This window comes from Phoxinus phoxinus, assembly GCF_949152265.1.
Source record: "Phoxinus phoxinus genome assembly, chromosome: 21".
Taxonomy (NCBI): domain Eukaryota; kingdom Metazoa; phylum Chordata; class Actinopteri; order Cypriniformes; family Leuciscidae; genus Phoxinus; species Phoxinus phoxinus.
In genome coordinates, this window is record NC_136896.1 from 12,474,840 (window position 1) to 12,501,972 (window position 27,133).

Consider the following 27,133-nt stretch of genomic DNA (forward strand, 5'->3'; position numbering starts at 1 on the left):
AAAACAATCATAAAACAAAAAACGTTTTAAGGCTTGAAAAGGAACTAACTTTCAAAACGTCTAGATTAAACTAGACGTGGCTAATTGGCTTTAGGGACTTTAACTCAAATCTACTGAGGTAATTCTGCACTTTTACAATTACAATCTTTACATCCATTAGCCTACATCCGATACTTTGGACCCACTTCCAAAGTATCCTTGTTGAACAAGAAAATCATGATTAAAATGATTTACAATTAGAATAAGAATTTAAGATGACATCAACAATTAGTGTATTTTTTGGTCTTTTTATTCAACTTACATTTTTGTTTCAATCTTTCAAGTAAAACAATGTGGAATTACAAGGGAACATAAGGAATGTAACAAATTAGAATAGACAAATCAAAATGAAAATAAGACCATCACCATATTCTACTAAATACCCCCCAAACATCTTTCTGTCCAAAAAGGGCAAAGAAAAGCTATCTTACAATTCACTTGACTGCCAATGTTCAGCAAAAAAGAAAAGAAAAAAAGAAGAATATATTCCTCTTACGATGTTATTTCAGGTGTATCCTACAAACCCAGCATCGGTCCCTTCATAAAAAGGACCAACACTCCAGAAGTAAATATAGCTGACTGTAGCAATTTTCACTGGAGAACTGATTTCAGTTTTGGTTGCACAAACAGAAATGACGTTGTTACGATGAAGGGTGGAAGAGCTTATTACACTTAAAGCACTACAGATGATCAAATGTCTATACGTTAACATGGATCCTTGTATGGATCAACAGGCACTCTCATTTTATCAAACTCATTTAGATTCTGTGTTTGAGAATACAATTGAATGTGTAAAGATGATCATGACGACTAACACTTTGGGAAAGAGATAAGAAAAATAGCAAGATGTTGTCTCCCATTTCTGTACTGCTATAAAGCAAATGACAAGCAAATTTCAAGATTCATCACAAGCTCAAGAGATACACATACTTTAGAGCTTACAAAATGCAGTGAGGTACCAGTAAAGATGTACTGACAAGTTGATGTTCTGAAAAGAAAAAAGAAAAACACCTAAATCACAATGCACAATTCCAATGTCTGAGACATTTCAGATGTGCCAATGGGGGAAAGCAGGCAGCAGCAGAATTTAAAAGTAATGGACTGAAACATTACAAAAGACAGGTGATCTAAGCAAATTGTAACTCCAGCATAGTGCAGATGGGGGGGGGGGGGGGGGGGGGGGGGGGGGGGCTTGGGGAATCTCATTTTTTAGACCTGCCCTTTTCTTCATACCCTGGAAGATATAGAAGATATTTTTGTAATTCATCAACTGACTTAAACAATAGTCAAAACAGCTGACAAACATTATTCAGAATGCAACGGTCTAAAAACTTTACAATTGTACAATCCCCACTAATCATTTCAATGTAGCATTAATGAATTTCTTCCTCATCAATACCATTTGTAGCACTAGTAAACTCTGTAAAAAGTGTACAATCTATGCAACCAATCTTCTAACATATACTTCACATAGTATTTCCAGTCTTTATGATTACAGTACATAGTGTGAACAAATAATAAATCTTGCCTCTTGCCCAGCTACTTTGAAGTTCCAAAGTCTTTGTGTTAGGGTAAAATATTCTCTGGTTTTAACTCAAATTATTAGGACACATTTTTAAATAGGTGACCAAATGATCTTCATAATTGTCCTGCATCTACAGACCCTTTTTCACACAGTAAATGGCTTGACTTAAGATAGCTGAGTGGCAAAGTCGAGGTCAGATCTAATTACAATGTGCAACAGATCTCTTTTTTCCACCGTCTTCTCTCACAGCTAAACCATGGCCTTAAATAAAATTGATCCCCATTCCTCCATAAAATCTGCATTATTTCCTTGCTGAAATTGTCATCTAACTCCTTGTTTAAACCTAGAGATGATTTCTCCACTCCATATCACGTCTTGGAGTGCCGGTGTTGGGTGGACGAAGAGCGTGTGTTGCTAGCTGGAGTACGTGCCTGAGCGGCTGCCAGTGCAGCTACACTCCTGAGAACCCTGTCCGGAGTCCCATCACTGGACCCGGCACTCAGTTCAGGTTTGTCATGCTTCTGGGACCTCTTCTCTTTCCTGCTCTCCCTGTCTCTGCCTCCATCGCTCTTCCGCCGAATACTTTTGCCTCTCTCTGTATCACTACCAGAGGAGGCTGCTCTGGAACGGGAGCGGGTAGGCTCTGTACTCTGCGAGCTTAGACTGTGGGTGCGCTGACTGCTGTTGCTGCTACTCCGACTTCTACTGCTGCCTGCTCCTCTTTCACTGCTTATACTACTGCAGGCACTATGACCTCTTGAAGACCTGGTCTCTCTATTTTCATATTCACCTTCCTTCTGATCAGATGTTTTTTTCTTTTCTTCTTTTTTAACCCTTTCTGTTTCCAAGGGGGGAACAAGGCTGCCCGGTCGCTGCCGAGTGGATCGAGCAGAAGAGGACGACTGTGGTGATTCAGTTGCCTGATTGGGGGTTTGCCTACCACTCTCTGCTTTACTGTTAGACATCTTAGGAGAGTCCTGTCCTGTTTTCCCCTTGGGTTTACTGCTTCTTTCAGAGGACAGTGCTCTGCTTTGCTGTACAGCAGTCTTATTTTTGGGGCTAGGACTGGGCGTGTCTGGTCCTCTTCCCCTCATTGCAAAGAGCTTGGCTGCAGCATTAAGGGCTGAGCAGCGTTTACCCAGTACCTCAGGTTCAGGGGAAGCTAAAGTATTGTATTGTGGGCCAGCAGATTTCCGTGTTGCTCTTGAACACGTTTCACCACTGGACTCCCCTTCTGTGGTATTGGTGGTTTGACCCTTCTTGTCTGACCTCCCCCTTTGTCTATTACTGCTCTCGTCATTTTTGGCAATCGTGCCATCTTTCTCCAACTTCTTTTGAGCTGATCTTGTCAGACATCTTTTTATACTATTAGAGTCCTCAGAGTCTGAAGATGAGGAGGAAGAGTTGGACTGGTGCTTTCTGTCAGACCCTTCTTCAGTTTTCCCCTTTTCAGACTTTATATCATCCCGTTTTCTTTTTGAAGGCCTCCTACTCTCTCCAACCTTTTTGGACTGAGATGATCTTGTACCACTGGAGGATACAGAAGATGGGGAAGAGGAACAAACTGACTCCTGGCTGCTTTGTCTACTAATGCTTCGTTTTTTGGCAGAAGTTCTGGTCTCTCTGTCCTCTTTTTTCTCCTCTTCTGATGGCTTAACAGGTCCATCACTCTTGGGAGCATCAAGAGTCTCAATATCCGAATTTGAAGAGGCAATTCCAGAGGCACTGGGTGTCTGTTCCTTTGGCAAACTATCCAATTTCTTTCTTTTTGGCTGAGATAAAACGCCATCATGTCCTCCAGCATTATCCTCAGCAACACAGTCTACTTCCATTTTCTCTGTCTTCTCAGTTACAACCTCCTCCTCCTGGTCAGTTACAACCTCATCATTGGATGTATGTTGGCCTTCATGATTATCAGCCACTGGCATGTTTTGGGGTGGAGAAGAATCTGCATCTGTATAACTGAATGTTGACAGACAATCTGATTTTGTCTGATTAGCTGTAGATGGAGATTGTAAAGATGTTGAAGACATTTTGTCTAATACAGGTGCTGAATCTGTTGCTGCTTCAATGGCTGTAATTTGAAGTTGTGAGGTAGGAACAGAAGTTTGATCAGACTTAGGTGTTGACTGTTGGTCTGTTGATAGAGTCAGTGTAACCGAAGCCTCTGGTGCCTCTGATTTAGATGAAGATGATTCTGGCTCTGGCTCAATCCCAGAAGTCAAAGCAGGTGGAAAAGGTTGGGTGGATGACTGATGAGTGGCAATAGGAGATGCAGCTATATTGCACATGGGTTCTACAAAGGTTTGTGAAGAGTCTGCAGTTATACTGCTTCTGTGTAAGGGTTGCGAAGTGACATGAGTTGATATATTTGAGTACTGCAAATTATCTATTTGTTGGTTAGTTGTGAGTGAATTTTCCTCAGCTTCTACAGCAGTCACTGAGGTAGCTGAAGGTTCTGAAAATGCTGTGGTTTCACTGGTCTTAGAAAGTTCAGGCATTTGGGTAAGTTCCTCTGCATGGATGAGGGACAAGTTGGTACAAGTGGGAGGCTCTCTGGGGGGACTTGGAAGCTGTAGTGTAAGGGAAGAAGCAGTACAAGTCTGAGAGACCTCTGCAGTAGAAATCTTGTGTGGTGAAGTTTTAAGTGTGTTGGTGTCAGAGTCAATGCATGCAATTACAGGGTTTGGACTGGTGTGAGTATCAACTTGTGAGTCTACACCATGTTCTGATGTAGACAAGGTTATATTTTGAGAGTCTCTATGCATAGAGGACAGTAAAACAGACGTAGTGGATTGATTTGTTTCTGAATCAGGTTTAGAAGACGACAATTCAGCAGCATTTGAGGATGAAGTGGGGTTGAGTGTTGGAGAGCTTATTGGTGAAGTTTTACTTGCAGCAGGCAAAGTCACGGGCATAACATTGGACGTTGACAAATTAGGCTCTTGGGAGGAAGGAGCACCTGTAGAAGGAGAAGATGGTGGTGAGCTTGTAGTTGTGGTAGAATCTTTACGTGGACGACCCCTTTTCCGTTTTGGTGAGTGAGGGGGACTCCGCTCAGGACTTGTTTTCTGGGTTACTGGTTTCTTGTCTTCTGGCATCTCTGGTGCCCTAGGGGGTGTTTTAGGTGGCCTGCCCCTCTTGCGCTTCACTGATATAAGATTGGTGATATTTGAGTCACTTTGAGCAGCACTGTCCTTGTCTGAATTAGTTTCTGGTCTCTTTGGTGACAAAGCAGATCTCCGATCCACCCCTCTACCTCTTCCTACAAATTGCTCTCCTAACTGTGCAGCCATTCTAGACTCTGTCTCAAGCCTTCGGCGCACTGGTAAGTTCCGTAGGACAGGCATATCTGGTGAATAGTGTGTTAGGGGACCGGAGTGGTGCCCTCTCCCTGGACTATACTGTAACGAAGAGGACGCCTGTTCCTGCTCTCGTGGTGGTGGTGGTGGTGCTGGTGACGAAGAAGCTAAGGATGTGGGGACTGATATAAGAGGAGAGTCTTTAAGAGTTTGACTTGCTCCATCAGATGATTGAGTGGCTGGTTCTTTAACTGGTTCTACCTGTTCAGAGTCCTCTGATGAACCCTCGTTGTGCGCTCCTCCACTTCCACTCATTCCCCTCCGTCTCCTTTTGGGCTCTTTCTCTTCCACCACTGTGACTAGACGACCTGGAAGCTTTCGAAGGACTTTGGCTGATGGAGAGTCTTCTGGAAGTCCCTTGAGAATTTCACTTTCAGCAGACTGCCGCTTTCGTGGTGAACGAGAGTTAGGTGATGCAAGAGTAGGAGAAAGGGAGAGCTGACCATCCTGTTCAGAATGATGCTCAGGAGAACAGATGGAGTCTGATGATGCAGATGCTCTCCTATCTCTCCTGCTACACAGTACAGTTTCAGACACTGCCTCTCCCCCCTGCTCTTCACTGTCCTCTCTGCATGCAGCAGAAGCGGAGGACTGATGGCCACAATTGTTTCTGTCTATTGCAGGAGATACAGTAGCTGAAGGCACAGAGCTTGATGGGGAGATGGGCTGCAGGTGGGGGGATGGCACATTTCTAATTTTTTGGATTGAGCCCTGCATAGCAGGGGACAAGGTTGTTGAATCTGAGAGCTGCTGGTTGGTTTGGACTGTCTGATTTTCTGATGACATGAGCAATTCAGATTCTTTGGTTGTCCCTCGCCCGCGCGGACCACTGCGAAGCTTCTCAGGCACTTCTCTGTGTTGGGGCGACTTTTGTGTGGACCCAGGGGTTTGGCTTATACTGCGCTCAGAGTTCATCCATGCCCCCCTCCTGCCTCTTTCTGGCGACAGCCGGGTTAGGGGTATATCGTCAGCAGGTGTACCTCTGAGCCTGCCACTGACCCTTGTAGAAGGAGCACCTTTCTCTTTGTGTTTGCGAGGGCGACGGGTTGGAGTAGGTTCCTCTGTACTGTGAGGTATGGAATCCTCTTCATCACTGTCAGATGACTGATGCAGTTTCAAACCTTCTTCCTTTGCCTGATCCAACCCTTTCCTTGCAGCCTCAACTTGCTCCTGTAAAGTAAAGATAAATCTTGTGGGTATGACTGCTAAAAGTTTATTCAACCAGAAAGTAATCAAAGCTTGGTTATTGTTTTAATTGTTACCTCTGCCTGCTTCAGCTCCTCTTTGCAAATATCTTCAAGGGAAGCCTCAAGGAAATTCATGGCATATCGTTCTATGGGAGTGAGCTGTTAAGAACAGGGACAATTGAAATTTAGTGGAAAACTTTATGATAAAAACAGGCAAATTCACATTCTATAAAGAAAAGACTACCTGTTCAACCAGGGCATTGATTTCCTGCTCAGCTTTGGAAAGCTCCTCCTCTTCCTGGTCTCGGCTGTCACCATCATCCAGAGGGATGTTCTCATTAAACTCTGCAAGCTCAGCCACCTGCTCAGCCTTGGCTTGAGATGCAGCCACAATATCCTCTTCATCCTCAGCACGACACAGGGCCTAGTATAAAGAACACATACAATAAAATGTTCAATGGTTTGTAACAAATGGAATGATTTTTTTTAGAAACAAACAAATACATGAAATACACCAAATGGATATATTTAAAATTACCTGTTCCAAAATGGTGGTATGTTGTTTATTGATGGATTCATCATCATCTGCCTGAGGCACACTTAGTTCAGCCACTTTCTTCTCTCCCTCTGACACATCAAACAACTCTCTGATAGTTTGCTGTGGGAAAGAGAGTTGGGCAATCAATCCTTCTAAAGTTTATTCTGATTTAGGATTTCACTGTGAAAACTACATTAAAATTAAAGCATACCTCCTTAAAAAAGGCAGTGGTAAAGTTTCCCCCTTCGATAGCCATATCTCCCAACATCCTTTTTTGATTGGCTTTTTTCAGAATATTTTCTTCAACTGTGCGTTCACTGATTAGCCTAAACACATAACATTTTAAAATGTCAAACGTGCTTGTACAATGTTAATAATTTATTTATTTAAAAAAGGAACAAAAATTGTCCATGTAAAAAAAAAAAAAAAATGCCTTTACCTATAGATGTGGACGTCTCTTGTCTGTCCAATTCTGTGGCACCGGTCCTGAGCTTGGGCATCCATCGTTGGGTTCCAATCACTGTCATAGAACACCACTGTATCTGCCCCAGTCAGGTTGACACCTACACCTCCGCTGCGGGTGGACAGGATGAAGCAGAATATGCGACGGTCTGCATTGAAGCGCTCCATCAGAGACTGAAAAGTAGAAAAACATTCCAATAATGTTACAGCTGAGAGACAAAACATATTCTTTGTTCTGCTTACCCAAGTCAAGTTATATGAAAATCACAAATACACAAATCGAGTACTTCACCTGTCTCATTTCTACACGTGTACTTCCATCCAACCGCAGGTAGATGTGCCCATGGTAGTTGAGGAACTGCTCAAGTATATCTAGCATACGTGTCATCTGAGTGAAGATGAGGACTCTATGCCATCCTGCCTTCAACTTTCTAAGTAGGAGGTGGAGTGTCTGCAGCTTACCTAAACACAGATAAACAGCCACAAAACATTTCTTGTCCATTTATTTTTGTATTTTTGGTACAACACACATTTTATATGTTTATTATGTATGGTGAATTTAAGTACAATGAAATACTAAAATGCACACTCTGGGGTCCCAGTACTTACCACAGTCATACTGAATAAGCCGCAAGTCAGGGAAATGTGTCCTCATGTTACACTGGATGCGATGGAGTGTGTGTGTAAGCGGGGAGAGACGGGAAGATAAAACAGAGGAGAAAAGAGATTGCTGGTGTCTGAGGGAGGGAGGTGGGTGGCAGCTGTGCATGGTGATAGGCTTTGCCTCTACTGGAGGAATGACAAAAGTGAACCTGTGGAACGAGGGCACACATTTAAACGCAGAGTGACACTATTATTTTCAGATGCAGTTTTTATACTTAATTTCTAAATCAAATAAAAGTTTAGTGCTTTATGTATGTTTGTGAGCTATACCTCTCTATGACCCCAGAGAGAAGTTGAAGCTTGTCCTCCGAGTTGTTGATGGCTTCCTTCAGGACTTTGCTCTTTTCCAAAATACTACTAATATCACGTGACTGAGCAGTGAGGCAGGAGCTATAACCCGAGTAACTCCAGTTGTTTACAACAGGACGTGGCGGAGATGGACAAGGGCCTGGGAGGAAGGTCAGAAAGTCCAGCACCTCACGGCCATACACAGGCTTAGCACTGCAGTGCAGCTCATTGATGCGCATGATTTGAGAGATTCTGTCGTCTCGCTGAGCCTTTCGCCTGTCTGCAAGCCATGACTGTCAGAACCAAAGTAACAAATAAGTAAGAGCTACAGAAACAGACAAATAACTAATAGGTCACCAAATTTTTATACCAAGAATAAGAATGCTCTAGCCTGGGAAAACCCAGACCACTTCCGGCAAATTTAGATTTGCTCTGCAAGTGGGTCTGGCAAAGAGCCCATTGAAACCCATTTCCAATCCGCCGAAATCGCGGCACCAATCAGAAACGTTTTACACGATGACGACAGAGCAGAGACGGTGACGCAGATTTTGTACATTACAGAGATGGATGCCGCCGTGGAACATCACAACATCACTCGTTCGAATCAGCTATCGCGTCTGTTTCAAGCGATTTAAAATGGTCATTTTCGTTAACACAAACAGAGAATTGCTGAGAGTCTCGAGATGTTTCTCCGTCGCTCTGCATACGTCATGTCATTCATCGCTCTGATTGGTTTTAGATCTTTCCGACGTCCGTTGGTGACGCCCCTGTGGAAATGAATTGTCTATGGAGCTTTGCCAGACCCTTACTCAGTTACAACTGAGAGGGTCTGGGTTTTCCCAGGCTAAGAATGCTCCCTTTTGAGTTAAAGAACTAATCAATGTAAGTTTCTTCACTCCATTTCTTACCACGTAGAAGGGGGAACGTGGTGGTGGCGGTGGCTGAATACGGGGACGCTGAGATGTTAACCCACTACTCTGAGATGAGGATGTAGGCTTAGGAGTGCTCATGTGCAAAGTTATCACATCATTATTACTGTCCTCACGTACTGATGATGAATTTGCCTTTGTAACTGAAAAGTACAGAGTATTGAATGCATAATTTTTCTACTTTTCCTTAATATACTGCTTAAACTTCTGTCAAGTAAATTCTCAAAACCACAAGCTCAACTTACCAGGTGGTTCAGGGGCTGGTGGTGGTGCTGGTCCCTGTACTACTCTCAGCACAGGACGAGTGGGTGGAGTCTGGGAGGAAGCAACAGTTCGGGGTGGAGCAGCATAAACCGGAGGCCGGTGTAGAGGCTGTGAAGCAGCGGATGCTCTAAGAACAGGGCTTGGAGTGCCATGTGGGTGAAGGGTGACCGACTGAGGAGGAGCAGGACGAGGAGAAGGAGGCACGGCCAGAGTAGGGATTGACCCTCCTTCTTTACTTGGTGCCTGTCGTACAACAATCTTTACAATTCCAGGTCCACTTACCATGGATGTTGGGACTGGAATAAAAAAATAGAGAGCGAAAGAGTTTACTAACTACACAAGTGTTTCACCTGGAAAGAAAGTTCAGTTAGACTGGGCACCAGACTATTGATTACAGTAGCAGAGCTATGAATACAACGTTTTGCATTTATCAAATACACTACTGCTCAAAAGTTTAGGGGTCAGTACGATTTTTTTAAGGTTTTTTTGAAAAAAAAAAAGATTAAGCTTAAAGCTGCATTTATTTAAATAAAAAACATACAGTAAAACGGTTATATTGTGAAAAATTACTACAACAGACTTCTGTGTCACATGATCCTTCTAATATGGTGCTCAAGAAATATTTCTTATTAAAAATGTTGAAAAACTGCTTCTTAATATGTCTGGAAACACTGATACATTTATTTCAGGATTTTTTGATGAATAGAAAGTAGAAAGAAGATGAATAGAAAATAGAAAAGATTTATTTGAAATAAAAATCCTTTGTAACATTATAAATGTCTATAATGTCACTTTATAAATTTAATGCATCCTTGCTGAATATAAGATTAATTTCTCCAAAAGAAAAAAAACTATTCTGACCACAAACTGAATGGTTGTTCAATTCTTTAGTCTTTTAACTTGCATACATTAGACTTAAAGGAACAGAATCAAACAAAAAACGAAAAAAAGTAAATTCTAAAATGAGAACAATGAAATCCACTAACTACATAAGAAACAATGAACAAATAAACAAAAATGCAAAACAAACCAAACCATTTCAAACCTCATGTACCCTCTACAACATTTGAATTAATATCTGCAGTGTTGTTTGCATTTATCTTTTTTAGATTTAAAATACTTAATTCAACCAGACCTATTAAGTAGCCAACAAACCATCCAAATAAGCTGTCACATGCAGTTAGGAAAAAATAACCAGTGCCAGAATACCCATGCACATGCTCTGCTGAGTAACAGGTAGTTTGGTACCCAGGATACAGGCTGTACCCAAACAAGAACGAACTCAAGGACAGCACCAATACCTTGAGTAGCGGTGAAAGGTAATGCTAGTCCAGAGCAGGTTGGGGTTGTGCTGGCTGGGTAGGGATTTGCTGAGCTGCTACCTGTCTGACTAACTGTGTGAAGAACTGCCACCTGAGCTGGCTGACTAATAAGATGGTGCTGCCCACTACTGGAAACCAGATGCATTACATTTCCTAAAGGGCACAACCACAGAAGAAAGTGTTAGGCTACACCATACACTCACAGAAAGACTGAAGGCGTGCAGGAAAAGCGAAACCTATCCAAAGCAGGCAGTGGATTATTTCCACAAGCAGATTGTTTGTTTTTTTCTATTTATGTGGAAGACAGTGGATACCTTGGATGGGTCGTGGCTGTGGAACAGGGACCTGGTGTAGGGGAGTCCCAGAGAGTGTGAGCTTGTTGCCCTGTAGCTGGAAGGTTACTGGTTTACTGCCCTGAGAGGATGACATTGGTCGGCCTGCCAGGGAGGCCAGCTGAGCGATACTTACAACTTCGCCGGCTGTACACGTGGGAGATAAATTTAAATAATTGAGCAACTATTGTTTCATAGCGATAAACAATGAAGTGAAACAAGTGTGATGCAATTAACTTACATGGCAAACGAGCCTGCATATCTGGACTGAGCAGGACCCTTTGAGTCATAATGTTGCTTGGTTGTTGAGGGGGAGCGGACACAGTTGTGATGCTGGAGGGTGCTGAAGGACGCACAGTCACTGGCTGGGGGGCTGGGGGCCTGACAGCAGGTGCAGAAGGGATGCTACTAGGAGGCACTGGAGCTCTTAATGTAGTGACAGGAGTAACAGGACAAACTGAAATAAGAGTAAAATGTTATTCTCTTCCCAATTACGCCATTACATGAAAGACACTTGCTGATCAGGATGTGAGGCTTGGACCCTTGAGCTGACCTTGAGGTGCTGGCTGGGAGGGAGCTTGTGAAGGGGTAACCTCTGTGATTAGAGGCTTTGGAGTCTGAACGGTGTTGGTGGTAGGACCCGCTGACCGAGGGCTGTTCACTGCTGGACGCCCATCAGACTTAGGAAGAGGCTGGAGCATCCTGCAGAGAAGCAAGCACATGCCGAAACTTTATTAAAAGATACGAACAAAATTACAAAACAAGTCTTTAAAAAAAAAAAAAAAAAAAAAAAAAAAAAACTCAAGTGAATATATTATACATCAGAATTTTGTGCTTAACTATTTTTAACAACATACCTGTTGACCTTCATGCGAACAGGCTTCGGTCTGGGAGGAGGGTCAGGGGACTCCATGATTTCCTGAATAAGCTGATGTGTCACTTTTCTCTGAGGCAGAAAAACATCTGCCTGGTATCGAGACACGCGCTGCTCCAGGCCAACCAGGTCAAATATGGACAAGTCACATCGCTTTGAAAAGAATATAATTTTTTTAATTAACCTTCACTGAGGGTTTGGAAAAGAAAAATGAAACAAATAAGACTTTAAAAAATGTCTCAACCAAGAAATGTTTAGAAACTGATAAAGATTTTTTACCATTCATACCACCTTAGCTATACATTAATGTGATCAATTGACAGGGCTACTTCATTGTTATTTACATATGGGAAATGGGAATGATGGAAAAAACATGGAAGAATGTGAAAATACAGAGCTTTAAAAAATAATAATACATTTTTAGTTGTATAGTGCTTTTCACAAAACATTGTAATTTTTGGAATACTGCCCACCCCAGTCTGAAGACAGAAGAAAATAATAAAGTGTTCAGAATCAGATTAAAGGTGTCCTGGTCCACCATAATGTGCGGAGTTTAGCTCTAATCCCAATTAAACACACCTGAACCAGCTAATCAAGGCTGTATCCAAAAATGCCCCATATTCCCTCATTATTCTACTAATACAGTCCACTGAATGAGTGAATGAAAGTGACACTGTGTACCAAAAATGCTATGGGTGGCATCTCCTGGCAAGACATGGGAAATTATCCTGCATTCACACCATGTCATAATTACCGTAGTCTCAAGATAAATGAATCTGCAGCGGTCAGGTGGTACAAGTGGGTGCTCTCTGACAATTCCAATTTTACAAAATGTAATTAAGAGCTCTACGAGGATGTGAACGCTTTTTACAAGTTGAAATCACATAATTGCAGTAATTACAACATGGTGTGAATGCATCTTTAATGTGCAACACTCACAGTGCATGGGTATTTTCTAGCGGATAGCCATTGAAGGTACATCGGTTATACACTCGTTATTGAGGTGCATTGTGGAATTAACCATGGTTTTGGTCACACCTTGTCGATAAATAAGCGAAATTAGAGGATAGTGAAGGTTTAGTAATTGCTGGTCTTCTACCATTTACCTCAAATGGTGAGGTCTCAAGGGCCCGCTGAACCAGTGAAGCAGTAGAATAGATGATGGCCTTTGTGATGAAGGGAGAATGTATGGGCCTTGGATCAAACAGGTTAGGGTGATTACACACTTTCCGCAGCTGCATCAGGATGTTGATGACAGACATGAAATGACCACTGGCTAAAGTCTCTCGTGTCCTAGGAGTACATGGGCACAAAAAAGACAAACAATAAGAAAAAAGCCCCATACCATCTGAAGTATGAACAAAGTTAGCCAATTAATTAGAGATGCACCGATTGATCGGCTGGAGACTGGAATTGGTAGATTTTCACGTGATCGGCCGGTTAGTCTGACATAAGCCGATTTTATGCCGGTCAAATGCACTCGGGCACCGCATGATTAACTTCGCGCAACATCAGCATCACAAGTGCACACGGAATGCACATGTAGGAAACCTCATGAATTACAGCCATTTCACACCGCAAGCGCGAGCGGCCCGTATTTTTTCCGGCGTCCATGTTAATCAATGAGTGCATTCGCACAGGGACCAGGAGCGCGTGACAGTCAAGCAGGAGCGTCGTGTGAGCAGCAGTGAAGCGGGTTTCGGCGCTGAGTATATTTTTGCTGCGCTGCTCACGCTCAATTAAAGTGAAAGCACACTTTTGATGGACAAAATAAATATGATTTCACACAAAAAGTGCCCAAAATGCACAGAATTTGCACGTCTAGTGTGTTTAAGAACTGGAGTAGGCTATGTCAGAAAAGAAAATGAAGACTCAAAAATATTTATAGAAAATGTACCCATTTAAACTTGTTTTTATTATTCAGTTTGGGTAAAAGTATATGATGGTTTATTTAAAAAAGAACGAGTAAACTAGTCAGAATATACAGTATAAGCTTTATTTTAGTTTAATTTTAATTAACTTTTCATTTCTCACACCAGGAGTAATTTATATAGTTCTATTTTATAGTGATTATCTGTTCAAAAAATTTTATATGCAAAATGTTCTATTAAAGAAAAGATAATCTGTAGATAAGATGTAAACTGGTTAGAAAAAATTTAATCGGAATCGGCTAAAATCGGTATCGTCAGGTCAAACTCAATGAAAAATCGGAAATCGGCCTAGAAAATTGTAATCGGTGCATGTCTTTCTTTTAATGTCTTTTCTTCAATTAATTCTAATCCAAGGCCTGAGCATGTCAGCTTGACCTGGTTACTCACGAGGCCTGGGCCATGAAGTCATCATAGAGAAAACGCTGTCTTTTCGAGAGCCGACAGCGCACAACATGTTCATATTTTTTGGGCATTTGTTTCTCCACATCTACTTTTATTCTTCTCAGCAGAAAGGGCCGTAGCACCTAGAAAGAGAGGGAGATGAAGGAAGCTTATGTAAAGCCAAATGCATAAATGCTTCACTGTAATATTACAAATAAACACAGTTCCCATATTTCTCTTATGAACTTTGCCTGTGTTTGTGCTACATCGATAAATGGAATAGATCAAATAAAATCTCCAACACAATTCATAAACTGGTAATACCTTGTGAAGTCGTTTGATCAAGCCCTCGTTGTACTCCTGGCTCCCTTCAATCATGCCAGTGAGCGGGTTTGAGAACCACTCCTTGAACTCACGGTGGGACTGGAAAACGTGAGGCATGAGGAAGTGCATAAGAGACCAAAGCTCCATTAGACTGTTCTGGAGAGGGGTACCTGTGAGCAACAATCGCCTTTGACTGCATGGAAGACAGAGAATTGAGAGAAAAAAAAATAGTAAATAAACTCATTACATTCTCATAATTATATGGGCTTTACACATAAAACGTAAAGAAATTAAAGTTAGAATGAGACCTGTAGTGATAAATTATCAAGTGTATCGTAGAAACGACTGTATACAAGTACCTGTTAAAGTTAAGCAAGCTTTGCCAGCGCTGAGACTTAAAGTTCTTGATGTTCTGGGCTTCATCCAGAATGAGGTACCTCCAAGACTTGCGTCTAAAAGCCTGATGATCTTGCAGTACTAGCTTATACGAGGTGATGCAAACATGGAAAGCATTGGGTTTGGTCCAGCCCTGAGAAATTATACAAAGAGAAAACACAATTCTAAAATCACAAGGATTGAAAGACTAAATGAACACAATAATTGCTTTAGAGTGTTTTGTAAGGTGTTTTTAAAAGGTATTTTTTGTGTTTTAAAATATCTTCATTTGTAATAAATATGCTAATTAATGTATTCATTACTTGTCGCTTGAGTTTGCGCTCCTTCTGGCTGCCATAGTAGGTGAGGATTTTGAACCCTGGGCACCAACGCTTCAACTCCATCTCCCAGTTGAGCATTACACTGGTGGGCACAATGATCAAATGTGGACCCCAGTTACCTGTAAGATAAATACAAAAAAAATGTATGTCGAACTGCATATATCGACTATATTTTCAAAACGGATCATAGGAAAATATGTATTTATGTGGACTTTTTACCCTTTACACAAGCTAGATGAGCTAACAGAGCGATGGTTTGGATGGTTTTGCCAAGCCCCATTTCATCTGCAAGTATGCCATTGAGTTTCTTCTCATTCATGGTGACTAACCAGTCCAGTCCAATGTGCTGGTACTCACGCAAAGTACCATGAAGCAGAAATGGAATCGGTGTTTTGACCTTATATTAAAAAGAAAACAAACAACTGAAGTTAATGATAAACAGAAACGGTGTTCTTCAGCCATTGTTTCTGAGGGTTTGTGTTGCTACCTTTGTTGTTGCCAGTGTATATCCCTTAGGTTGAAGGCTTTCAGCAGTAGCAGCAATGTGGCTGATTTCTTTCTTAGGTCGGGGAGATGTCGTGACGGTGGGACTTTGGTCTCCCTCTCTCAGCAGAACCTCCATTCCCTCACCTCCATCATCATCATCATCATCCTCCTCCTCATCATCACCACCACTCTCCTGCACGTCCTCATCCACCTCTTCTTCGTCACTGTCTACAGCCGCTTGGGAACCTGGAGTTATTATTGAATATTGAGTGGATCACAGTGGGAAAATCTGATGATGTGCTTTATTTGGACACTTCATACAACAATCCATAAGATTCAGTGGTTCTATCACCATAAATGTAAGCTTACCTGAGAAGGAACCACTATCATCAGCACTGTCCTCTCCTTCAGTCTCTTCCTCCGCTTCCTCCTCAGTTCCCTCTGATTCTTCTGAGGAATCTGGTGATGCTGAGGGCTCCTCAAAATCAGAGGCATACGCTCCTCTGTACTTCTCTAAGAGTTCTTCCATGCTCATCTCCCCTGTGAAATAAAGAAACCACAAGTAACAATTAGAGATGCACCGATTGATCGGCTGGTGACCGGAATTAGCCGATTTTCTCGCGACCGGCCGGTCAGTCTGACATATGCCGATTTTATGCCGGTCAAATGCACTCGGGCGCTTCATGATTAACATCCCGCAACATCAGCATCACACGTGAACACGGAACACACATGTACCTCATGAAATACGTCCGTTTCACACCGCAAGCATGAGCAGCGCGTATTTTTTCTGGCATAGGCTACATGTTAATCAATGAGTGCATTCACACCGCGAGCAGGAGCAGCGCGAGAGTGTCAAGCTGGAGCGTCGTGTGAACAAGAACTGGAGTAGGCTATGTCAGAAAAGAAAATGAAGACTAAAAAATATTTATAGAAAATGTACCCATTTAAACTTGTTTTTATTATTCAGTTTGGGTAAAAGTATATGGTGTTTTATAAAAAAATATATATAGAAAATAAATAGTTGTGTGTGTTGTAAAGTGGTTAGAAAAAATGAAATCGGAATCGGCTAAAATCGGTATCGGCAGTTCAAACTGCATGACCTCAAGAAATTACTGCTTAAGTCATAATTAAACACTTTGTAATATTATTCAATATTATTAAAATAAATTAATACGGTTATTGAAACTGATAACAAAATGACAGTAAAAACGTTTGATGTTTCAAAAGCTTTCTATTTCAAATAAATGTGATTTTTCTATCAAAGAAGAAAATAGCTGCCGCTGAAAATTCATTTGCCATCACAGGAATAAATTACATTTTAAAATGTATCAAAAGAGAAAAACGTTTTAAATTGTTTCACAATATTGCTGTATTTTTGATCATTGGTGAGCAAAAGAGACAAAAAAAAAATAATTGGTACAGACTCCAAACTTTTGACCATTAGCATGTTGTGTATATTTAAATTATAGTGCTACCCTTAAATATATTTCAGTATTTCATTTACCCTCTTTAGCAAGGTCATCCAGTTCCTCCGCATGGTCTCCCTCTCCTTCAACAACCTCCTGGGCTGCAATAGTGTCTTCTTCATCTTTCGCTGAAGCAAAGCATAGAATAATGCAAGTTATATCTTTCTGTCCAAATCAATAGAATAATGTAAGTTATATATTTCTGTCCAAATCAATAGAATAATGCAAGTTAAGTGTCTGTCTATCTAAATAAAACTCTACTAACCATCTTCTTCATTGGCACTGAATTCTTTGTCTTCATCTTCAACTGTAGAAGATGAAGCATCTGATGCCTCTTCTTCTGATTCAACAACCTTTGCAAGGAAAAATAAGTCTATTTAAATATGTAACCGCACTAACAGAGCAATCACACCAGGGTTTGTTTTAATCGAACCAAACATGCCAAGTGTGAACACACCCTTAAACAGTATTTAAAGGGTTAGTTCACCCCAAAGTGAAAATTATCCACTGATTTATATAGAGAACTGGATTGCTCATGACATCATAAAAAAGGGAATCCACCACACCTCCATATTTATATTTATTGAATTCATAGGAAATTATATGATTTTACTGAGAAACATTCCCTAACGAGACAATTTTATGCTGTTAACAAAATCATTGTTGAAACATGCGTATCATTTGCAGGCTTTATTATGATTTCAGAAGGCGCACTTTAACATTTGTAGTAGGCTACATATGCTGAAGTGTCCGAGCTGATGTTCACTACTGTAATGGATATGAACATAACTTTTATATAAGCAGGGGAAATTCCCGACTTAAAAAAAAATAACCATTTAAATGCTTAGGATGTTTGCGAGGATTTTATTAACCCCCTGGAGCCGTATGGATTACTTTCATGATGGATGAATGTGCTTTTTTGGGCTTCAAAATCTAAGGAACCATTCACTCCCATAATAAAGCTTTGAAGAGCCAGGATATGTTTAATATAACTCAGATTGTGTTTGGCTGAAAGAATTAAATTATATACTCCTAGGGTAGCTTGAGGGTAAATTATGAGAACTTTTGGGTAAACTAACCCTTTAACTAGAGTGCAAGTGACCAATGAGTGTTGGAGTTGATCCTGAGAGATTGCTGTACCTGGGGGAGAGTTAAAGTACTGAGTAGCTGGTCCAGAGGCAGGGTGCCCTCCTCCCTCAATAACTCTATCTCTCGCCTTTGTGTCTCTGCATCATTCCCCTCTTGCTGCTCCTCTACCTCTATGGTCTCTTCATCATCCTCCTCCTCACAAGGTGGCTCAAAGTCTCTATCTGCAGCAGAAAAGGGACAATTTATGAACTAATTTAAAGTGTAAATAATAATTCTCTTAATTGTGATCAAAACATTTCAAATCATACTGCACACAAAAACACCCACAAGAGCAGATTTTCAATTCACTAAATGTATTAAAGCACAATATTTATGTGTACAGTGGGCCCACAGAATTAGGACACTGGAGCCATGTTTTTTTTATGACAATACCATTGCATTACATAAAATATCAAACCAAATTAGCCCAAGCTTAATATAATAAAGAAATACCATGTTTGCTAGGTTTTGAATGCAACATTTAGATACTGTTAAAAATTAAGATTGCATTTAAACCATATCAGTCTGTCTGTGGAGCTGACCTCATACATTCACTAAACAAATTTTGGTCGACTAATCCTCTTCTTGACGACTTACGTCTACTATTAGGGGGCAGCCCAAGTTAAATCACTTCCAAGATACTTAATCTGAACAACAACAACACAGTAAAACAAAACAGTCAGTCCTCACCATCCTCATCGACAGCATTCAGCTGTGGTTCTTTTGAGACAGCTGCAGTGTCTGAACTGTGTTCAGGAGCAGCATGCAGGGACTGACTTAACAAGTCAGAGTAACGCTCTGTCTGACCCACAATGAAATCCAGCTGGAGATCTAGGGCCTTCTTCCGCTTCTCCTCCAGTCTGGACTGTTGTTTATACTGGACCACCTGTGTACAGCAACGCGCGGGAAACAGTTAAAGTGTGAATCATTTACAGTCTTTAGTACAATAAAACAAAACAACAACAAAAGTCACCTTCTCAACGCTGCTCCAGAAGGCACGGACCTCCTTGGCAATAGAAGAAGCAACTCTCCTCAGTTTGGCCTGCTCCTCACGTTTTGCTCTCTCTTCCTTCTGCCTCAGCTCCTCATGGTGGCGCATCACCATCCGTACTACCTGAAAATTAGTTCAGACTGGTGAGATTTTCAAAATACAAACAGCATGTTTCAAATAAGATAGCCTGAATGTAACATTTACCTTTCGGGCCACTCCTCTTTTCCATCGCCTCTCTTGTGCAAAGTCTGCAGAGAGCCACTGCATTTCCTCACAGAGGTAATCCCATTGAACTTTTGGCCGTACTGGTTCGGTTATACGAGACAGACGTTTTAGGGACCAGAAGCCTTCACGTTTCAGTGCAAGGGTTCGATGTTCTATTTCTGCTTCCTGTTAAAAGTAAAATAAATAAATAAATAAAAATAAAGTCCACTTATGAATGTCAATCAATGTTTCAGAGAGTACATTATGTTATTTGTCCTTCTCTCACATGTTTTGCCAGTTCTGCCATGTCTGTGTGCTTCGGGGTGGATTTCATGGTGGTTATTTGCTCTGACTGAGAACAGCATCCAGAACCCTGGGAGGAAGTGGAGGGCATGTTTTTGCCATGAGAGTTGAGTACAGGTGAGCCTCTGCCTGTGTGAGAACGCATCCAGTCACCGGATGAGGGAGATGGAGACGGACATGGAACAGGGGAGGAGGAAGGAGTAGATGCTGCTGTAACCTTGCCTGCAATCCACTGGCAAACCTTGGGACAGACAAATAAAACAGTGTATCTGACTGTGACAGCACAATATTATTCAGCGTAGAATACAAAGGAGAGATAGAGTGACCCAGCCAGAAGAGATAATATGAAACAAAAGAGTTTCATAAAAACAGGAAAGTTTACAAGGACATCTTGGTGAGCAAACATCTTACAAGATTTCTCCTCATTTCTAAATAATACATGCTACTCTAAGTGATAAAACAGTTTCATACACTCAGCTTTATTTTCCTTTCAGATTGTACTTGATTTTTTTTTTTTTTTATAAATGTAAGAAAGTGAGTTGAAGCAGTGACAGACCGATATATATTCCAGGTCAATTACCTGGCTATTTCGAGATTTTTGGCATCAGTCAGAAACCATGCCAGCTTGACTGATTGAACAAACCTTTACTTTTCCCCTTTTTGTGAATTTAAATATTTGGTCAAACAAATATTCACTTTAATTTCAGCATTTTTTGTTAATAATAAATTGTATTAGCCTACATAGTACATACCGAAACCTATATCGGTCAACCACTAGTTGGAAGAAGCAGGATCATCGCATCAGCTTGCAACGATCAGATTTGAAGGATGCCTGACACCTCTTACCTTCAATAACAAGCCTTGTCTGTCTGTCCTGCTCTGCCCATGCTGGAAAACACACATGGCTTAATATACAGCCAAGAAGTGCACTAGCATCAGACTATGGCTTTGAAACTGTTATGGACTGTGTACACAGGCTATCTGAATTATAGAAACACTTTTGCTGACTACCTCTGATGCCTTCATTGTGACTAAACATGAACAATGATGTAGCAGTGCCAGTGATCTCTAGTCTAATTTGTTTTATTTGATGTACAAGTCTTAACAGTTAATAGTTTGGTTGCTTTTACCTTGTTCGCTGCTGGACTGGACATAATATTGCTATCCTCATTCTGGACCTCCATAGAGCTGTCAACCTCTCCGTCGCTGCTCTCTTCTACAGAAGCATCAAGCGGCTCCAGGATGGTGTGTTGAACATTTTGCATTGTTGACAAAAGTTTGTCCGGTAATTGCTGCTGCTCCAACTCCAGTTCACCTCCCAAAGACATTGAATCTTGGCATGGTGTAGCGGCCGATGACGGTTTACACGGACTCCCCTCCGGGACAACACTGGATACGGTACCGCACACATCTCCAGTAGATAGAGTAAGGTGGCTTTGTGAGTTATGGAGTTGTACTGAAGCTGATGAAGTGTTAGCTGAGGATTCATTTTGAAGCATCTTGCCAGAACTATTTGATGTATTTACGTTTCCTTTCACAGATCTGTTCTGTGAAAGTACATTAGAAGTGGAAACAGTCTGAGAAGACAAAGAGAAAGTGTTTGAGACAGGGCGGTCAGCAGGTAACGTGGCATCTTCCTTTACTGTGGGAGATGCAGCTGTATCAGTTTTAGCAAGGCACTCAGAAGCTTTATTTAATCCATCACTGGGGGATCCAGCCTGGACAAGGGAGTTCTGATTGGTTGAGATCCTAGCTAACAGAGAAGAAGGGTGCTGAAGGGCAGGGTTGACACCCTTCTTTAAGATCAATAGCTTTGGGTCAATCGTGCCACAAGACAATGAAATTAATGACACACCTTGTGTGTTTTCCACTACATCAGATTGTTGCTGTTCTTGCACAGAGTTAAGCGTGACATCCAACACTGTGGACGTTAACCCTGTCAATGTGTTCGCAAGATCAGTGGGACTTGAATCATCATGTTGCTTGACCATTATAGATCCTTCTTTTTGCATAGAAGGCATGGTCCTTAAATCTTCTGTGGGATTGAGTGTATCAGAATGAGTCCCTAGATTACTCTGGGCTTGTGAGTCTAGCGTCAGTGTTTCCATTGTTTCCTCCTCTTCTTTGTCAGTTAACAGGAGCTTAACTTCACTGTGAATGGCAGCTGATGTAAAGCAGGGCACAGTGCATTCATATACTGCAACAGTTGACTGGGACTCGGGGCACTGCACCAGAGACTCCTCGCTGACCTCCATCTCTGCATGCTCGGACTGCCCGTCTATCTCACTTACAACCAGCCATGTATCCTCCAAATCTGGCTGCATTAAAATACCTGCATCAATCAAATCTTTCACCTTGATAGCATTGAGAGCCTCTGCACTCACTTCCTGTCTTTCTTCCACAGTCAAGAAATCTGGGTTGTCATTCAGGCATATCTGAATTTGTGAGAGTTTATGATCTGCTGGAATGGACTCTTGTACTTGTTGGACTATAGAGTCAGAAAGATTTGGCTGATCTGATTCTGGACCCTCTAAAGTCACACAGTTCTCTGTGTGAGCAAGCAGCATGCTCCTATCCTGTTGGTGATTTGAGGACATAGACATTTCTATTGGATTGGCACTGTCATTCTGCTTCAAAATCACATCAGAAGAGCCACAAACCATGACTTGTGACATTTCACTCACAATGGGGACCTGTACATTGTCAGTGCATGTCACATGCCCAGACAGCTTTGGTTCATCAACAGAAATGTTGTGAAATACATCTTTAGCAGCCACGTTACAACACAGATCTTCATCAACAGGGACTTTCTTATTGCCTTGTCCCTCCCTTGCACTAGTCTCTTTACCCAACAAAACAAATTTTGGGGTTTCACTTACATGTACATTTTGAGAGCTTAGCTCTTGCACACACTTTGTATTCTCAGGCGGGGTGGGCACACGAGGTGTTTTATGAAGGGGGCTTGTCTTTTGTGTAGCCCTTTGTGTTTTACTGCAGTCCTCTGAGGGATAACAGCTGCCCTTATCGGAGTCATTTTGCATGCTATTTCCACTCTCAGGGGTAATGTGCTGCCCCCCTTGTTTTGATGATGAATATCCTGAGCAAAGAGAATTTCCGCTAATACCTTGTTTTGTTCCATCAGCTGACAAGGTTTGTCTAGCTGGATTACCAGCACCTTCTTTGTTTGTTTTAGGCAGATCTTGTGTAACAACTTCCATAGCCTCCTTAGAGTCAAGTTTACTAGCCTGCTTCGCTGAATTTGTCGTATTTTGTTCTTGTAGGACGTCAAATGCAGATGAGGCGGCAGTCTGATTTGTCTGAATAAGGGGAGTTGTTTGAAGCTGCTCCAGGTCTCTGTCTGTTGTCTTAACTGCACTCGAGACTGGTGGCATGACTTCTCTTCTTGGGTCACAGGGGCTTTCTCCAAGTGTTTGCTTTCCACACATGTTCTTGTAGTCCAATTTGATTGTCTCTGGAGGCAAGGGTCCCTTTTCTGCCTCAATAGGGGCAGAGACACCCCCTGCATCTCCAGGGTGTTGACTCCAATCTTGGCAGTGGCCTGTGCTGGATCCTTCCGCCATATCGGCCTCCCTGTAAGCAAGGCTTGATTGCTTTGTGTTACACTCGTAAAGCAAATCCTGTTTTTGCCCAATACTATCAGTCCCGCTCTCAAAAAGTTTGTCTGAGGGAGTCTGACCCTCCAATGCGTCTGTAAGCTTTTGAGAGTTTTTATCAGTAGCTGACACCAGTCCTCTTTGGACCACCAATATCTCCTCAGGTTCCTTGATGTCACTGCTTTGTTGAATGAGAGCGATGGTCTGTTCTTTACATGCAGCCTTTGAGTCTCCTTTCTGCTGCTGAGATCCAGTGCCGATGTTAACCGATGACGGTGGTAGAGTGGCAGCTGCGACTGGCTGCAGGGCATGCTGGGGTGGCCCAGCCACATTCTGCGCAGCCGCGGAGGTGCCACCCAGCACAGCCACTGCCGGACAGGTGTGCTGCTGCACCGCCTCTTCCCCAGACTGCCCTGCTTCAGAACCAGCAGTGCTACACACTGAACCTGAAAGAACAGTGAGTCACGTCACAACTAACCCTTTACAAAACACAAAAATACATGACACGTAATATCTATGTGAAATCTGCTGACATCAGTCTAATTTTCTGTTTTGTTTCAAGATAATTTTTTCAAGCAGTATTTAAACATGCCGTTATCATGGCGAGAGCACAGGCAAGGGGTGAAAGATTTAAATAATTGTATGGGTGACAGACATTAGTTTTGTGGAAAGTGTATAATTCTACTACAGCTGCACATTCCGAATGGGCCTGCATATAACTAAAAAAGAATTAAATAAATAAATACCTCTATGTGATGAAGCACCAGTCTCTTCCGTGATTTCCACTTCCAGGATGCTGAGATCAAGGGTACCGCTGCATCTGAGGGTCTAAAGATAAACATTTAGAGTGAATTTCATGAATGTAACATTAAATCTATTATCCTTAAGATACAGCATAATGCCATATGAGATAAAAACGAGTTTTTTTAGAATGCAAATTATAGATGAATTAGCTGCAGAAGGACTATGAATCTCCTTAAAACCCTGTATATTCTACGTGGTCGGTGGTTAAAATGCAAGTGCAGCGAAATAATTTAGAGCAAACTCGGGTAAATGGTGTTTTGTTGGCAGTACTCGCTTTCAGAACTATAGGAAATGCTTAAGTATAACTTAAATATCGCTATTATTAATTATTTCAAACTGCCGGCTTCTATCGAGCATACACTAAACGAAATTAAATATTGTGGTTTTGAACAGGAGCACTAACTGCCCACACCTTTTAAAACACATCTAATCACTTAAAAGTTAAAAAGAAAAACTGTTGTATAGCCGGACATATATTGCCGGACAAACAGTCTCATTCAGTACAACAGTGCGGGTGCTTCACGTTCAGCTAGCCTTTAGCGACGAGTTACAGCTTGTTCGGACCTTATTCTCCCACGATTGTTCAAAAACGTCAGATGATAGTATGCAGGTTAACGTGTAATATCGAATACAGATAACGAATGCAGCCAGCAGTTCTGTATACATGAGGCGGGCGCACACACATGGGCCTTTAGCAGGCTAGCAAGCAATGCTAATAGCTTATAAACGTTGCAATGGAGCCGACAGACACGATAACGTTTAATTTATGTTATATGCGTTTAAATGACGAGGAGATATATTCCTTGACTGTTTTGTGTAATAGTGTGTGAGAGGGTGTCTGTCATTATCTAATTATCTGACTCAGACAAACACATTGATATTTATATATACATAAATACACACACCGTCTCAAGCTCTCACGCGCGCGCTGAAAACACTGCTCGGGCAAAGAGCGCGCGTGTATCGGCTTCCATTAGAAGTTATGCAATGATCAAGAATAAACTATATCTCATCATTATCCATATCGATGGTTTTTATTTAAAGACTTGTAAAAAAAAAAAACATTATTGGATATTTATTATACACCCATTACAGGAACGACGTCTTGACGTCACAGCGCGGGGTCACGCAACACAAAAATGCCAGTCAACTAGCGATGCCCGATTCGCGAACAAGTCGTTCTTTTGAGTCGGATCTTTTCGAAATTAAAGTTAGTTTCATACCCGATTGTTAATTAATAAAAATAAAAAAATCGTTACGTAATCGTATGTTTTATAAACAAGTATCCGTTCACGTCATTGTTTGACAGTTCGATCAACGCGCATACGAAACAGTTGCACTTTTTATTTTTAATAAATCATATTTTAGCATTTGATTAAAACCTTTGTAAAACATTTGACAAGATATGAGTGCATTTAAGTACTACTAGCATTACTAACTATTTTATGTATGCAATATTATATTTAGGTTCCAAATAACTTGTAATTAGAAAGGTAATAAGAAAAAGGTAATAAAGAGCTAAAAGTGCCTACATGTAGCTTTATTGGGAAAGTTATTAAGGGACCACTGGATGACAAAGAATCACTAAGTCGGTTCCTGAGCCGGTTCTTTGCTCGAAAGAACTGATGCGCAGAAATGAGTTGGACTTTCTATCACTCCAGTCAATAATTCTACTACCTGTCATGCTTACTATATACTGGATTAACTTTATCTTTATGACTCATAGCAGTGCATTGGTTGATATGAAATGGTATATGAATAACTGCTTTAGATAAGGACACTTTAAACGTACTGGAGGATAAAGTAAAACGCACATAATAACAACTTGGTTGATGTTGCACTCGCAGTGACAGACGACAGTTTCGTTTCCAGCTTGCCCTCTCAAAAGTGTGCGGTACAAAGGAAACCGGAACCCATCTGACTTGCAACGGATTTGGGTACAATTCTGTATTTTGCAATTAAATTAGATTATACGGAGGTAACGTTAGGTGCAATGATAAATGTGCAGTTGATCCCAATCGAGTCGGTTCAATAAAGGCCGTACTTTACTCTTAATCTTATACAACCCATACTTTAAGCACCCGACCGCTTGAAAGTCAACTTGTCCCGCCATGTCAAAATCCCCCCAGTGACCCCCTTACCCTCCTCCCCCGCCCTCTTCTATCACTTCCTCCCCAGCATTCCCCCCTCCTCTCACCACCGCCATCTTAAGTTCCCACCTACCTGAAATTTCCGAGCACTTTTCTTTTACTAAATTCTCGCAGAAGGAGTCACCATCCGATTCAAATCGTACTCAATCCGTGTTGAGACTATTCCGAACTGTCTCTCGGTACCCAGTGAGGTACTGGCAGGTTCGTAGGATCAAGTTAAAGAACGGTCCGAGAGAGACTGGGTCCGGAATCGCTGAATCTAGCGGTTGCGGGGAGGAGACTTTCGACGCAGCGAAATGGAGGAACGAGCGACTGCTGACCAAGTTGCGGAGCGAATAGACATCTCGCGAGACGTGCTTCAGCGCGCACTTCACTCACTGCAGGCTTCTGAGACTGCACAGACACCTCAGCCGTTACTGAAAGTTCACTTTGTTTTTCTATTTTTAACAAACCCATGTCTTATTTGCACGGAACTTTATAACACGTTTTTTTTTTTTTTAGAAACTAGTTTTTAAAATATCTCTCACTGCCTGACTGGCAGCAGTTTGACATGGTAAACGTTATTGATATGATTCTATTCACTAATTTTAGATTCATTTAAAGAAAGTTTTTATCCATGGACACGAACCAATATTATGCTAACAATTATAACTTTGAGATACACTTTCAGATCTCCTGAATTTTACTTATGGTGACAATTAATGTTTAGTGCACATGTGCAACAACATAATTAAAATAACATGCAAAGTTTAGTCAGATAAGTCACAATTTGGCTAAAATTTTGAGAAGGGACAGTAATACACCATGCATCATTTATACTTTCGCAATGAATCAATACACTTACACA

The 27,133-nt window shown here is 41.5% G+C and overlaps 1 protein-coding gene across 3 annotated transcripts; it reads right to left on the reverse strand.

Moving 5' to 3' along the window:
• Positions 1-276: 276 nt before the first annotated feature.
• On the reverse strand, positions 277-26,581 carry srcap (Snf2-related CREBBP activator protein). 3 transcript variants are annotated; one of them, XM_079595273.1, is made up of 35 exons: positions 26,360-26,581; positions 24,079-24,160; positions 20,849-23,778; positions 20,565-20,606; positions 19,702-19,959; positions 19,416-19,601; positions 19,194-19,334; positions 18,911-19,106; positions 18,233-18,402; positions 17,358-17,445; positions 17,131-17,220; positions 15,993-16,163; positions 15,625-15,869; positions 15,357-15,534; positions 15,120-15,256; positions 14,781-14,950; positions 14,422-14,614; positions 14,104-14,240; positions 12,892-13,078; positions 11,769-11,938; positions 11,465-11,613; positions 11,153-11,368; positions 10,894-11,058; positions 10,559-10,732; positions 9,239-9,553; positions 8,973-9,136; positions 8,047-8,357; positions 7,723-7,925; positions 7,406-7,575; positions 7,091-7,287; positions 6,863-6,977; positions 6,652-6,771; positions 6,358-6,537; positions 6,189-6,272; positions 277-6,096 (listed from the first exon to the last, which is right to left on the reverse strand). In XM_079595273.1, exons 3-35 carry the CDS (start codon positions 23,297-23,299, stop codon positions 1,933-1,935), a joined length of 11,937 nt encoding a protein of 3,978 aa, XP_079451399.1. In that variant the 5' UTR covers positions 23,300-23,778; positions 24,079-24,160; positions 26,360-26,581; the 3' UTR covers positions 277-1,932. The 3 variants fall into 3 exon arrangements, with proteins under 3 accessions (XP_079451399.1, XP_079451400.1, XP_079451401.1); XM_079595274.1 differs by lacking the exon at positions 20,565-20,606; XM_079595275.1 differs by lacking the exon at positions 10,559-10,732.
• Positions 26,582-27,133: the final 552 nt, after the last annotated feature.

Excerpts from the sequence above, each read along its gene's own strand:
- srcap (XM_079595273.1), bottom strand. The coding sequence starts at position 23,299 with ATGGCGGAAGGATCCAGCACAGGCCACTGCCAAGATTGGAGTCAACAC. Across the intron at positions 17,446-18,232 it reads GTACTTTAACTCTCCCCCAG|GTTGTTGAATCAGAAGAAGA; the intron begins GTACAGCAATCT and ends TTCCTTGCAAAG. Across the intron at positions 15,870-15,992 it reads TGATAGTGGTTCCTTCTCAG|GTTCCCAAGCGGCTGTAGAC; the intron begins GTAAGCTTACAT and ends TAATAACTCCAG.